General features: G+C 42.1%; 1 protein-coding gene and 1 long non-coding RNA gene across 2 annotated transcripts; both read left to right on the forward strand.

Moving 5' to 3' along the window:
• The first annotated feature begins 902 nt into the window (after positions 1-902).
• Positions 903-3,498, forward strand: tmem170a (transmembrane protein 170A). The gene is made up of 3 exons (XM_088378071.1): positions 903-1,141; positions 1,675-1,845; positions 2,491-3,498. Exons 1-3 carry the CDS (start codon positions 1,030-1,032, stop codon positions 2,619-2,621), a joined length of 414 nt encoding a protein of 137 aa, XP_088234197.1. The 5' UTR covers positions 903-1,029; the 3' UTR covers positions 2,622-3,498.
• A 258-nt stretch (positions 3,499-3,756) lies between these two features.
• Positions 3,757-5,665, forward strand: LOC148396713 (uncharacterized). The gene is made up of 4 exons (XR_015858960.1): positions 3,757-4,414; positions 4,490-4,545; positions 5,136-5,223; positions 5,304-5,665. It is a non-coding gene; the product is annotated as an uncharacterized LOC148396713 (long non-coding RNA).
• Positions 5,666-14,616: the final 8,951 nt, after the last annotated feature.

Raw genomic sequence — 14,616 nt, forward strand, 5'->3', positions numbered from 1 at the left:
GGTGATACGGTGCACTGGTTACACCAAATTGCCTGTAAGTGTGAGTGCGTGTACGGAAGGTTGTGTGCTGTGCGATTTGCTGGAAACCAGTTCAGGGTGTCCTGCCCATTGACTCCTGGGATGGGCTCGAGCATACCACGGATGGATGGATGGATGGATGGATGGATGGATGGATGGATGGATGGATGGATGGATGGATGGATGGATGGATGGATGGATGGATGGATGGATGGATGGATGGATGGATGGATGGATGGATGGATGGATGGATGGATGGATGGATGGATGGATGGATGGATGGATGGATGGATGGATGGATGGATGGATGGATGGATGGATGGATGGATGGATGGATGGATGGATGGATGGATGGATGGATGGATGGATGGATGGATGGATGGATGGAGATACCCATCAGGGTAAGTTAACCTCGAGCTGCGTTTTTTTTTATAAAGCACAATATTGTAGAGTGCCAGCTTCTGTTTTGAATAACATATTTTAAGACTTAAGATTGCAATCATGAAACAAATTAAACTTGTCTGTCAATGCCCCAGTACACACAAATTAAACAGCCTATTGTTAAACAATATTACACGTTAAATTTATTACGTTTTTAATTAAAAATTTCAAACAAACTTGAAAGGCGGGTGAATTATGATATAAACAGTTTTTGTGATGTCCACATTTTACTGTATTTGCCACTCAGGAATGACCTGACACATCTGTTCGTTGTAAAACATCTCGCCCATCACGGAAACACAGGAAAGTATAACTGTTAGAGTTACGTAATTAGTAATATATTTATTAACTTTAATTCTTCAACCAGCGTAGGGTGCAATTCACAATTCCAACACATGGCGGCGGTAATTCTTGCTAAAGTTGCTTTCCAAGGGCCAATTAACGCGAAGAAGCCGGTGACAACGAAGAAGTAGTTAAAGCGGAAGAGAAAAACAACAACAACAAAAAGCAAAAACTGGACAGTAGCTTTTATCGTTTCAGTCTTCCAACCGTCGAAGATTATCGGGAAATATGGACCAGTATGGCGAAAATGATATATTACAACAATTACTTGGAATGAATTTAGTACCAAGAAAAAATGCCACTCATCGATACAACGACACATCTCTCGCTGATTTCTCCGGTAGGTTTATATTTGCTGTGAATGATTTGTATACATTGTGTCGCTATGATTGTAAATCAAGCACGTCACGAGCTTCATATTTGTGGGGCGTGAATTTTCACTGATAGGATTGGTGTATTTTACCTATGTCTATGTTTTTTAGTGTAAAAAATATAGCATGTTATCAATGCTTCCAGTGCGTACATCTGAAATAGAACTCGCAGCTGTACAGTAGACGATGTTCCTCTTATGTTACAGCTACGATAAAATGAATATAATAATGCAATATGGCTCCCTAAACTTTTTTCGGGGGGCGGGGGCTTATTCCTAATGTAATAAGTAAAAAAAAAAACCTGTTGGAATAGGTCTCTTTGGGACACGTGATTAGCTCGGTAGCTTGAGCTATGCCGTCATCTTGCTCTGACCCTTTTCTTGCTTTCTATGACACTCTTTGCATATAAATATTTGTTGATTTCAGTTAAGACTGCAAGCTGTGACAACTTTAGTTAGCCGGTAACCACACTTTGGATCAGTGTATGTGATGTGTTTTTCAGAAATGTGGTATGGAGTTTTTCTCTGGGCAGGTGTCTCCTCTCTGATCTTCCACCTGCCTGCATCTCTGCTATCATTTGTTGCACTTCGGCAGCACAAAATGGCCCGATTGATGCCCATTGCCATCCTCTTAATGGGCATCGTTGGTCCTGTGGCTGGAGGAGTCCTCACAAGTAGGTTCTTTGCCTTTGTGACATTAAATAGACGGGGGACACCATGAAGTGGTTGGCAGCCAATCACAGAGCACATGTAGACGAACAATCATCCGCACTCGCACCTATTGACGATTTGGAGTGCTCAATTGGCCTACCATACATGATTTTTTGAGGATGTGTGAGGAAATCAGAGCTCGGAGAGAACATGCAAACTCCACACAGGGAGGACCGGAGGAGGAATCAAACCCGAATCATCTGAACTGTGAGGTGGCCGTGCCAACCAATGCTCCACCATGGCGCGCCAGTATTGTTATTAATGATGGGCAAATGAAGCTTCAAGATGATTCATGAACTCGTTGTTGTGTTTACTTAGACCTCTACATGGCGCTGTCTGTTCACCAAAGAGCTGAAAGCCCAGCGACTTGCTATTTATTAAAACCCTCGCTTTAAACATACATTGCCATCTAGAGGAGCCAAAGATACAACTGGTTCATCAAGCTTCATTTTCCCATCACTAATTTTTATCCATGAAATAATAATACTTAATTTCCTTAGGCATTTTAAATGTTTCAGCGATATCGTTATCACAATATTCAACTCACATGTTTTTCCCAATGTCAATCAGCTCTAATTCAAATCTGTTTTCTTGTGTGTTTGACATAGGTGCAGCCATCGCGGGTGTTTACAAGGCAGCGGGAAAGAGGATGATCTCTCTGGAGGCTTTAGTTTTCGGTGTGGGACAGTCCTTTTTGATTGTTATTATTTCCTTCCTTCGAGTTCTCGCCACCCTTTAGCAAGCACTGAGAAGGCTGGCCTGGCCTTATTACTTGTTGGAACTTGCTGTGGCTTGGACAAATTGAGACGTGTTAGGCCTTGGATGTGTCTTCATTACCTGCTGACCGAGCAGGCCGAGAATGAATTCCTCTTGGCTAAAACAAGGAAAAGCAAATTCAAGTTAAAGTCCGACTACTTGTCAGTCATTATACAGGACGACGTCCACTGATGAGGAATGTGTTTGGTTTTACAAAATGGCAATAACAAGTTTACGCATCAAAGAAAACTTTTTCAAGATCATTTTAGATTTTTAAATGTAAATTCTAGAGTGATCCCGTGCATCAACGGATCAGTCAGTGAACGTGTTGCGTCTCCCTCCTGGCGTGAACAGAATGTCGATTTACGATTTCCTAAGGAAAGAAAGAACCACTCACTGAAACACCACTTCTTTTATGCACGTTTTCTCCGAGCTAAAGGCTAACTTTATTGCATGAAGGGATGCGCCGTTATGCAAAAACGGGGAGATTATGCTTCTCTTTGGATAATCTTGATTTTATAAATTAAAATCCCAATGATCGTGGGCCCCATTTCAACCCCTTACACTGAGTGCCAAGCAGGGAAGAAATGGGTACCATTGTTATAGTCACTGGTATGACTCGGCAGGGGTTTGAACCCACAACCTCCCAAACTCAGGGCGGACACTCTCCTCTGCGGCCACTGAGCTGGTAAACACTTGTATCGTAGTATAACACTTATAGTCGTTTTTAAATAACGTGTCTGCCTATATACGCCTAAATATTGTTATCCAATATATCTACTGCAATTTCACATTAGATTGCTGGTTTGAAATTTGCTTTTAATATTATTATTTTTAATAAACATTTATGTTAAAATTTGTCTGGCGTCTTATTCCTTGTTTTTATATTCGCCAATTAAAACATAAAAATCAGACATTTGGTTAACTGCTTTATATGATAATATGTGTAGGTACACTACACGAGGTTAAAAAAAAAAAAAGAATAAATAAATAAAGGGTTAATTGCACAACAAAAGCATTTCCTCGCACCTGGGATCGTGAAAGTGGCACTTAGGTTTTTGAAGGCACTTTTCAGTCTTGAGGTGAGCGTTGCTTGCTCTTCTGCTTGGCCTTCTGTCACTGCCATGGACATGAATCTTTGGTCGAGTGGTTAACGTCATTGCCTCTAACACGATGGAACCGTGGTTCGGGACCCGACCTTACCCACGGGCTGTACTTTATCGATTTTCTCTCACTTCTGCATAAAGATTGTGACTCTTATTTTTCATTTATTGTTTTCCTTTTGCTTGTTTAATACTGCTTCATGATTCGCTGAGGTCTCAGGAAGTGGGTGGGGCAATGAGAATAAAAATCATTGGTTGGAAAGGGAGGCGTGGCTATGCAGACGAGGGGTCCTGTGATCGGTGGGATGTAAAGTGGGCGCGGCGTCGTCGATTTGAAATGCTGCCTGTCGGAAAGGTGAGCGTGGTCAAGCCAATTTCAGTTGCGCTGTGATTGGTCAGACTGAATTTGGGCAGAGGTAGGAGGTGGGCAAAGTGGCACTTAGGTTTTTGAAGGCACTTTTCAGTCTTGAGGTGAGCGACAGGTGCAACCGCCCGCGTGTGAAGTGGCCTGTCACGTGGTACGCTAGTATGCAAAGCGCCATTGGACGAGCAGGCGAGGAAGATTTGAATTGACGGATGTGACGTCATGTCTTCGGGTGAATTGGGGACAGGTGTGCTCAAGGGAAGTTGTCAAATACTGGTGCAATCGCCCGCGGGGCGGGCGGTTTCAAAGGTAAGCTAACATGCTAGTAAATGTTTGTCGTGCATTGGCGTTTCTCACGACGGACGCCTTGTTTGTTTGTTGCAGGATTCAAGGCGAGTTATCAAATGCAGGCGCCACCGACCGTGTGGCGGTTTCCTCGGGTAAGCTAGCTAGTATGCTATCAAATGTTTGTCGTTCATTGCCGTTTCTCACGACGGACACCTTGTTTGTTTGATGCAAACAAAAATCTTGAAAATCTTTTCACACTCGTCCCGACCACCGCGACTGTTGTTTTGCCTCTACAGTATTTCAAATCTCTTTGGCGTTTTGTTTCGTCAAATTATCAATGTTGCATTACATATAGTGTGCTATTTCCGTGTTGTGCAAACTGAGGAATGTGACGAATTTGTTACGTCATGTTCAAATCTATTCCAAGATGGCGCCCGCCCGCCCGCGTTCCGTTATGCAACAAACATTTGCGAGCGTGATTTTCTCCCGTTTTGGACGACTGCTCAATTCATGCCGCTATTTTTGAGTGAGTTGATGGATGATAAAATTAAATTATTATAATTCGGATACTTTTGTAATTATTATAACTCATTACAATATACGGATAATAGTATACATATTTTAAATATAAAACTGGAGTTGGTATGTGTAATTGTTGCAAAAATATCAGGCCATTGCCACTCTACTCAATGTCTACAATTGTTGCAATAATTTGTGTTTGTGTTTTGTACCGCTCATAAAGGCCGCCCAGCCAGCACCCTTCTGTACAAAGCAAGCAGGAGGCTCTTGAGCCATCTCAGTGACGCTGAGGAAGAGTAGTCTCAAATCAGGTGAAAGCCCGTTGGTGTAAAGTTTCAGCTGACTGTAAATGTGATCACTTTTATCAATTGCACCTTTTGTACTTTTCAAGGTTTTTTATATGAAACCAGTGAGCAGGGTGACGCCGGTGAGAAGTCACACCATCGAACTCCCAGATGCAGAGCTGTGCTTTACCATTCGCCAGACCAGGTAACTGCCTGGGGCAAGCCACTAGGGGGCCCACTTATTTATCCATTTTTACATTTGGCACTTGTCCCTTGTATTCTTGCACTCTTGTATGCTGCTGTGACAAGTCAATTTCCCCGTTGTGGGATAAAGTTCCATCAATCAATCAATTGTTTGTATTGTAGTGTTTGTATAGTATGGTATGATATTGTATGGTATTGTATTGTATTGTATGCATTGTGTGTATGGTAGCGTATGGCAGTGTATTGTATGTATTCTATGTCCATCCATCCAGCCATCCAGCCATCCAAATCCATCCATCCATCCACCCATCCATCCACCCACCCATCCATCCATCCATCCATCCACCCACCCACCCATCCACCCACCCATCCAATAACCCACCCACCCATCCATCCATATCCACCCACCCATCCAGCCATCCAGCCATCCAGCCATCCATCCAGCCATCCAAATCCATCCATCCATCCACATCCACCCACCCATCCACCCACCCATCCAGCCAACCCCACCCATCCATCCATCCACCCACCCATCCATCCATCCACCCATCCATCCAAATCCATCCATCCACCCAGCCATCCACCGCTTATCCGGAGGTCAGATTGTGGCAGCAGCAGCTTTAGGAGGGACTCCCAGACTTCCCTCTCTCCAGCGACTTCATCCAGCTCAACCCAGGGGAACCCAAGATGTTCCCAGGTGTACTGTATTCTATTGTTTGTATGTGTATTGTATGTGTTTGTATTGTATTGTATTGTACTGTATTGTATGTTTGTATTTTACTGTATTGTATGTATTGTATTGTATGTATTGTATTGTATGCATTGTATGTATGTATTGTATTGTATGTATTGTATTGTATGTATTGTAATGTATTGCATGTATTGTATGTATTGTATTGTATGTATTGTATTGTATGTATGTATTGTATTGTATGTATGTATTGTATTGTATGTATTGTATGTATTGTATGTATTGTATGTATTGTATTGTATGTATTGTATTGTATGTATTGTATGTATTGTATTGTATGTATTGTATTGTATGTATTGTTTGTATTGTTTGTTTTGTATTGTATGTATTGCATGTATTGTATTGTATTGTATTGTATTGCATGTATTGTATTGCATGTATTGTATGTATTGTATTGTATTGTATTGTATGTATTGTTTGTATGTATTGTTTGTATGTATTGTTTGTATGTATTGTTTGTATTGTATGTACTGTTTGTATGTATTGTATGTTTGTATGTATTGTTTGTATGTATTGTTTGTATGTATTGTATGTATTGTATTGCATGTATTGTATTGCATGTATTGTATTGCATGTATTGTATTGCATGTATTGTATTGCATGTATTGTATTGCATGTATTGTATTGCATGTATTGTATTGCATGTATTGTATTGCATGTATTGTATTGCATGTATTGTATTGCATGTATTGTATTGCATGTATTGTATTGCATGTATTGTATTGTTTGTATTGTAGTGTATTGCATGTATTGTATGTATTGTATTGTATGTATTGTATTGCATGTATTGTATTGCATGTATTGTATTGTATTGCATGTATTGTATTGCATGTATTGTATTGTATGTATTGTATTGTATGTATTGTATTGTATTGTATTGTATTGTTTGTATGTATTGTATGTATTGTATTGTATGTATTGTATTGTATGTATTGTATTGTATTGCATGTATTGTATTGCATGTATTGTATTGCATGTATTGCATGTATTGTATTGTATTGTATGTATTTGTATTGTTTGTATGTATTTGTATTGTTTGTATGTATTTGTATTGTTTGTATGTATTTGTATTGTTTGTATGTATTGTTTGTATTGTTTGTATGTATTGTTTGTATTGTTTGTATGTATTTGTATTGTTTGTATGTATTGTTTGTATTGTTTGTATGTATTTGTATTGTTTGTATGTATTGTTTGTATTGTTTGTATGTATTGTTTGTATTGTATGTATTGTATTGTATTGCATGTATTGTATTGCATGTATTGTATTGCATGTATTGTACGTATGTATTGTACGTAAGTATGTATTGCATGTATGTATTGCATGTATGTATTGCATGTATGTATTGCATGTATGTATTGCATGTATGTATTGCATGTATGTATTGCATGTATGTATTGCATGTATGTATTGCATGTATTGTATTGCATGTATTGTATTGCATGTATTGTATTGCATGTATTGTATTGCATGTATTGTATTGTATGTATTGTATGGTATTGTATTGTATTGTATTGTATTGTATTGTATTGTATTGTATTGTATTGTTTGTATTGTTTGTATTGTATTGTTTGTATGTATTGTATTGTTTGTATGTATTGTATGTATTTATTGTATGTATTGTATTGTATTGTATGTATTGTATGTATTGTTTGTATTGTATGTATTGTTTGTATTGTATGTATTGTATGTATTGTATTGCATGTATTGTATGTATTGTATTGTATGTATTGTATTGTATTGTATTGTATGTATTGTATTGTGTGTATTGTATTGTATTGTATGTATTGTATGTATTGTATTGTATTGTATGTATTGTATGTATTGTATTGTATTGTATGTATTGTATGGTTTGTATGTATGGTTTGTATGTATGGTTTGTATGTATTGTATTGTATTGTATTGTTTGTATTGTTTGTATTGTATGTATTGTATTGTTTGTATTGTATGTATTGTATTGTATGTATTGTATTGTATGTATTGTATGGTTTGTATTGTATGGTTTGTATGGTTTGTATGGTTTGTATGTATTGTTTGTATGTATTGTATTGTTTGTATTGTTTGTATTGTATGTATTGTATGTATTGTATGGTTTGTATGGTTTGTATTGTATTGTATGGTTTGTATGTATTGTTTGTATGTATTGTATGTATTGTATTGTATGTATTGTATTGTATTGTATGTATTGTATTGTATTGTATGTATTGTTTGTATGTATTGTTTGTATGTATTGTTTGTATGTATTGTATTGCATGTATTGTATTGCATGTATTGTATTGCATGTATTGTATTGCATGTATTGTATTGCATGTATTGTATTGCATGTATTGTATTGCATGTATTGTATTGCATGTATTGTATTGTATTGCATGTATTGTATTGCATGTATTGTATTGGACACCCCTGCCTTACACTGAGTGCCAAAAGTCCCAATGATCGCGTGCATATATACGCCTAAATATTGTTATCCAATATATCTACTGCAAATTAGATTGCTGGTTTGAAATTTACTTGTATTATTATTTTAATAAACATTAAAACCTGCTCGTCTGGTGTTTTATTGTTTTTATTGTTTCTATTTCTGACATTTGGTTAACTGCTTAAGTGGCCTGTGATTAGGTACACCTCATTGACACTTCAATAGGTACACTACACAAGGTTAAAAAAAAAGAATAAATAAAGGGTTAATTGCACAATAAAAGCATATTAAGATATATTCGCTCACCTGGGATCAAACCAAATTCTTAGCAAGCAAGAGGCCGCGTCACTAACCAGTGTCATCATAGGGTCGTCTGCGCGGCGTTTTCGGACAAACAGAAGAGCCGCACAGGTAACAGCTGGAGCGCAAAGGACCAACTCGCTATTTTATTTTGGTCAGAAATAACATTAACAGTTGCAACAAATCACTGCTGCTTTGTCTGCTGGAAGGACTCGCGATATGCTGACCGGGATCATATGAGGGGAGTTTTCTTCATATCTTTCCCAAAGCCGTGGAAGAACCGAGAGAAATGCTTTCGCTGGATAGAAGCTTGTAAACGGCAGGAATTTACAGAACCTAATGTCACCAGACACATATATATATATATATACTTATATATAATTAACAATTATTCTCAAAGCGGCCCCTGATCTTAAGCTCCCAAGAGAGCAAGGAAAAACTAAAAAAAAACTACTAAAAGAAATAGTCGTATTATTTTATTTCATCGTATTTATATGATTATCATGAATGTATTTATTCATATAAAGGCCGGTCCGTGGCGCAAAAAAGGTTGGGGACCACTGATGCAACTATTCGCTTGTGAGCTACTCCATAAAACCAACCAAATTCCATGACAAGTGAGCTAAGCTTCCTTAGTATAGTGGTTAGTGCTCTGTACTCCCACCCCAGCGATCTTGGTTCGAATCCCAGTGGGGTCTAAACATTTTATCATAGATAAATTGCAACACAGTTGCTCGTGTGCAGCCCCATATAACCATACACCTCCTTAATGCGAGGGTTAGCTTTAAAGCTATGGTTAGGGTTAAAGCTAGATAGCGTTAGGGTTAGAGCAAGAGTTAGGTTTAGAGTTAGAGCTAGGGTTAAGGTTAGAGCTAGACCCAAAGTTAGGGTTAGACTAGGGTTAGGATTAGAGCTAGGGTTAGATCTAGGGTTAGAGCTAGGGTCCAGTTTGGGATTAGAGCTAGGGTTAGGGTTAGACCTAGGGTGAGCGCTAGGGTTAGAGCTAGAGCTAGGGTTAGGGTTTTGGTTAAGACTAGGGTTAGGGTTTTGGTTACAGCTAGGGTTAGAGCTAGGGTCCAGGTTAGGATTAGAGCTAGGGTTGGGGTTTTGGTGAGAGCTAGGGTTAGGGCTAGGGTCCGGGTTAGGGTTAGAGCTAGGGTTAGAGCTAGGGTCCGGGTTAGGGTTAGTGCTAGGGTCCGGGTTAGGGTTTTGGTTAGAGCTAGGGTTAGGGTTAGGGTTTTGGTTAGAGCTAGGGTCCAGGTTAGGGTTAGGATTAGAGCTAGAGTTAGAGCTAGGGTTAGGGTTTGGGATAGGGTTAGAGCTAGGGTTAGGGCTAGGGTTAGGGTTTTGGATAGCGCGAGGGTTCTGGTTAGAGCTAGGGTTAGGATTAGAGCTAGGGTCCAGGTTTTGGTTAGAGCTAGGGTTAGGGTTAGGGTTTTGGTTAGAGCTAGGGTTAGGGTTTGAGCTAGGGTCCGGGTTAGGGTTAGAGCTAGGGTCCGGGTTAGGGTTAGAGCTAGGGTCAGAGCTAGGATTAGGGTTTTGGTTAGAGCTAGGGTTAGGGTTAGGGTTTTGGTTAGAGCTAGGGTTAGATTTAGAGCTAGGGTCCAGGTTAGGGTTAGGATTAGAGCTAGAGTTAGGGTTAGAGCTAGGGTTAGGGTTTGGGATAGGGTTAGAGCTAGGGTTAGGGCTAGGGTTAGGGTTTTGGTTAGCACTAGGGTTCTGGTTAGAGCTAGGGTTAGGATTAGAGCTCGGGTCCAGGGTTTTGGTTAGAGCTAGGGTTAGGGTTAGGGTTTTGGTTAGAGCTAGGGTTAGGGTTTGAGCTAGGGTCCGGGTTAGGGTTAGAGCTAGGGTTAGAGCTAGGGTCCGGGTTAGGGTTAGAGCTAGGGTCAGAGCTAGGGTTAGGGTTTTGGTTAGAGCTAGGGTTAGGGTTAGGGTTTTGGTTAGAGCTAGGGTTAGATTTAGAGCTAGGGTCCAGGTTAGGGTTAGGATTAGAGCTAGAGTTAGGGTTAGAGCTAGGGTTAGGGTTTGGGATAGGGTTAGAGCTAGGGTTAGGGCTAGGGTTAGGGTTTTGGTTAGCGCTAGGGTTCTGGTTAGAGCTAGGGTTAGGATTAGAGCTAGGGTCCAGGGTTTTGGTTAGAGCTAGGGTTGGGGTTAGGGTTTTGGTTAGAGCTAGGGTTAGGGTTTGAGCTAGGGTCCGGGTTAGGGTTAGAGCTAGGGTTAGAGCTAGGGTCCGGGTTAGGGTTAGAGCTAGGGTTAGGGTTTGGGATAGGGTTAGAGCTAGGGTTAGGGCTAGGGTTAGGGTTTTGGATAGCGCTAGGGTTCTGGTTAGAGCTAGGGTTAGGATTAGAGCTAGGGTCCAGGTTTTGGTTAGAGCTAGGGTTAGGGTTAGGGTTTTGGTCAGAGCTAGGGTTAGGGTTTGAGCTAGGGTCCGGGTTAGGGTTAGAGCTAGGGTCCGGGTTAGGGTTAGAGCTAGGGTCCGGGTTAGGGTTAGAGCTAGGGTCAGAGCTAGGATTAGGGTTTTGGTTAGAGCTCGGGTTAGGGTTAGGGTTAGGGTTAGGGTTTTGGTTAGAGCTAGGGTTAGATTTAGAGCTAGGGTCCAGGTTAGGGTTAGGATTAGAGCTAGAGTTAGGGTTAGAGCTAGGGTTAGGGTTTGGGATAGGGTTAGAGCTAGGGTTAGGGCTAGGGTTAGGGTTTTGGTTAGCACTAGGGTTCTGGTTAGAGCTAGGGTTAGGATTAGAGCTCGGGTCCAGGGTTTTGGTTAGAGCTAGGGTTAGGGTTAGGGTTTTGGTTAGAGCTAGGGTTAGGGTTTGAGCTAGGGTCCGGGTTAGGGTTAGAGCTAGGGTTAGAGCTAGGGTCCGGGTTAGGGTTAGAGCTAGGGTCAGAGCTAGGGTTAGGGTTTTGGTTAGAGCTAGGGTTAGGGTTAGGGTTTTGGTTAGAGCTAGGGTTAGATTTAGAGCTAGGGTCCAGGTTAGGGTTAGGATTAGAGCTAGAGTTAGGGTTAGAGCTAGGGTTAGGGTTTGGGATAGGGTTAGAGCTAGGGTTAGGGCTAGGGTTAGGGTTTTGGTTAGCGCTAGGGTTCTGGTTAGAGCTAGGGTTAGGATTAGAGCTAGGGTCCAGGGTTTTGGTTAGAGCTAGGGTTGGGGTTAGGGTTTTGGTTAGAGCTAGGGTTAGGGTTTGAGCTAGGGTCCGGGTTAGGGTTAGAGCTAGGGTTAGAGCTAGGGTCCGGGTTAGGGTTAGAGCTAGGGTTAGGGTTTGGGATAGGGTTAGAGCTAGGGTTAGGGCTAGGGTTAGGGTTTTGGATAGCGCTAGGGTTCTGGTTAGAGCTAGGGTTAGGATTAGAGCTAGGGTCCAGGTTTTGGTTAGAGCTAGGGTTAGGGTTAGGGTTTTGGTCAGAGCTAGGGTTAGGGTTTGAGCTAGGGTCCGGGTTAGGGTTAGAGCTAGGGTCCGGGTTAGGGTTAGAGCTAGGGTCAGAGCTAGGATTAGGGTTTTGGTTAGAGCTAGGGTTAGGGTTAGGGTTTTGGTTACACTAGGGTTAGATTTAGAGCTAGGGTCCAGGTTAGGGTTAGGATTAGAGCTAGAGTTAGGGTTAGAGCTAGGGTTAGGGTTTGGGATAGGGTTAGAGCTAGGGTTAGGGCTAGGGTTAGGGTTTTGGATAGCGCTAGGGTTCTGGTTAGAGCTAGGGTTAGGATTAGAGCTAGGGTCCAGGTTTTGGTTAGAGCTAGGGTTAGGTTTAGGGTTTTGGTTAGAGCTAGGGTTAGGGTTTGAGCTAGGGTCCGGGTTAGGGTTAGAGCTAGGGTCCGGGTTAGGGTTAGAGCTAGGGTCAGAGCTAGGATTAGGGTTTTGGTTAGAGCTAGGGTTAGGGTTAGGGTTTTGGTTAGAGCTAGGGTTAGATTTAGAGCTAGGGTCCAGGTTAGGGTTAGGATTAGAGCTAGAGTTAGGGTTAGAGCTAGGGTTAGGGTTTGGGATAGGGTTAGAGCTAGGGTTAGGGCTAGGGTTAGGGTTTTGGTTAGCACTAGGGTTCTGGTTAGAGCTAGGGTTAGGGTTTGAGCTAGGGTCCGGGTTAGGGTTAGAGCTAGGGTTAGAGCTAGGGTCCGGGTTAGGGTTAGAGCTAGGGTCAGAGCTAGGGTTAGGGTTTTGGTTAGAGCTAGGGTTAGGGTTAGGGTTTTGGTTAGAGCTAGGGTTAGATTTAGAGCTAGGGTCCAGGTTAGGGTTAGGATTAGAGCTAGAGTTAGGGTTAGAGCTAGGGTTAGGGTTTGGGATAAGGTTAGAGCTAGGGTTAGGGCTAGGGTTAGGGTTTTGGTTAGCGCTAGGGTTCTGGTTAGAGCTAGGGTTAGGATTAGAGCTAGAGTTAGGGTTAGAGCTAGGGTTAGGATTAGAGCTAGAGCTAGGGTTAGAGCTAGGGTCCGGGTTAGGGTTAGAGCTAGGGTCAGAGCTAGGGTTAGGGTTTTGGTTAGAGCTAGGGTTAGGGTTAGGGTTTTGGTTAGAGCTAGGGTTAGATTTAGAGCTAGGGTCCAGGTTAGGGTTAGGATTAGAGCTAGAGTTACGGTTAGAGCTAGGGTTAGGGTTTGGGATAGGGCTAGAGCTAGGGTTAGGGCTAGGGTTAGGGTTTTGGTTAGAGCTAGGGTTAGGTTTAGAGCTAGTGTCCGGGTTTTGGTTAGAGCTAGGGTTAGAGCTAGGGTCCAATTTAGGGTTAGAGCTAGGGTTAGAGCTAGGGTTTGGGCTAGGGTCCGGGTTAGGGTTAGAGCTAGGGTCCGGGTTAGGGTTAGAGCTAGGGTTAGGGTTTTGGTTAGAGCTAGGGTTTTGGTTAGAGCTAGGGTTAGGATTAGAGCTAGGGTCCAGGGTTTTGGTTAGAGCTAGGGTTAGAGTTTTGGTTAGAGCTAGGGTCCAGGTTAGGGTTAGAGCTAGGGTTAGAGCTAGGGTTAGGGTTAGGGCTAGGGTCCGGGTTAGGGTTAGAGCTAGGGTCAGAGCTAGGATTAGGGTTTTGGTTAGAGCTAGGGTTAGGGTTAGGGTTTTGGGTAGAGCTAGGGTTAGATTTAGAGCTAGGGTCCAGGTTAGGGTTAGGATTAGAGCTAGGGTTAGAGCTAGGGTTAGGGTTTGGGATAGGGTTAGAGCTAGGGTTAGGGCTAGGGTTAGGGTTTTGGTTAGCGCTAGGGTTTTGGTTAGAGCTAGGGTTAGGATTAGAGCTAGGGTCCAGGGTTTTGGTTAGAGCTAGGGTTAGAGTTTTGGTTAGGGCTAGGGTTAGGGTTTGAGCTAGGGTCCGGGTTAGGGTTAGAGCTAGGGTCCGGGTTAGAGCTAGGGTCAGAGCTAGGGTTAGGGTTTTGGTTAGAGCTAGGGTTAGGGTTAGGGTTTTGGTTAGAGCTAGGGTTAGATTTAGAGCTAGGGTCCAGGTTAGGGTTAGGATTAGAGCTAGAGTTAGAGCTAGGGTTAGGGTTTGGGATAGGGTTAAAGCTAGGGTTAGGGCTAGGGTTAGGGTTTTGGTTAGAGCTAGGGTTAGGGTTAGAGCTAGTGTCCGGGTTTTGGTTAGAGCTAGGGTTACAGCTAGGGTCCAATTTAGGGTTAGAGCTAGGGTTAGAGCTAGGGTTAGGGCTAGGATCCGGGTTAGGGTTAGAGCTAGGGTCCGGGTTAGGGTTAGAGCTAGGGTTAGGGTTTTGGTTAGAGCTAGGGTTTTGGTTAGAGCTAGGGTTAGGATTAGAGCTAGGGTCCAGGGTTTTGGTTAGAGCTAGGGTTAGAGTTTTGGTTAGAGCTAGG

Source organism: Syngnathus floridae, chromosome 6 (assembly GCF_059516105.1).
Source record: "Syngnathus floridae isolate MCC-2025c chromosome 6, RoL_Sflo_1.0, whole genome shotgun sequence".
In the NCBI taxonomy this organism is placed as follows: Eukaryota; Metazoa; Chordata; class Actinopteri; order Syngnathiformes; family Syngnathidae; genus Syngnathus; species Syngnathus floridae.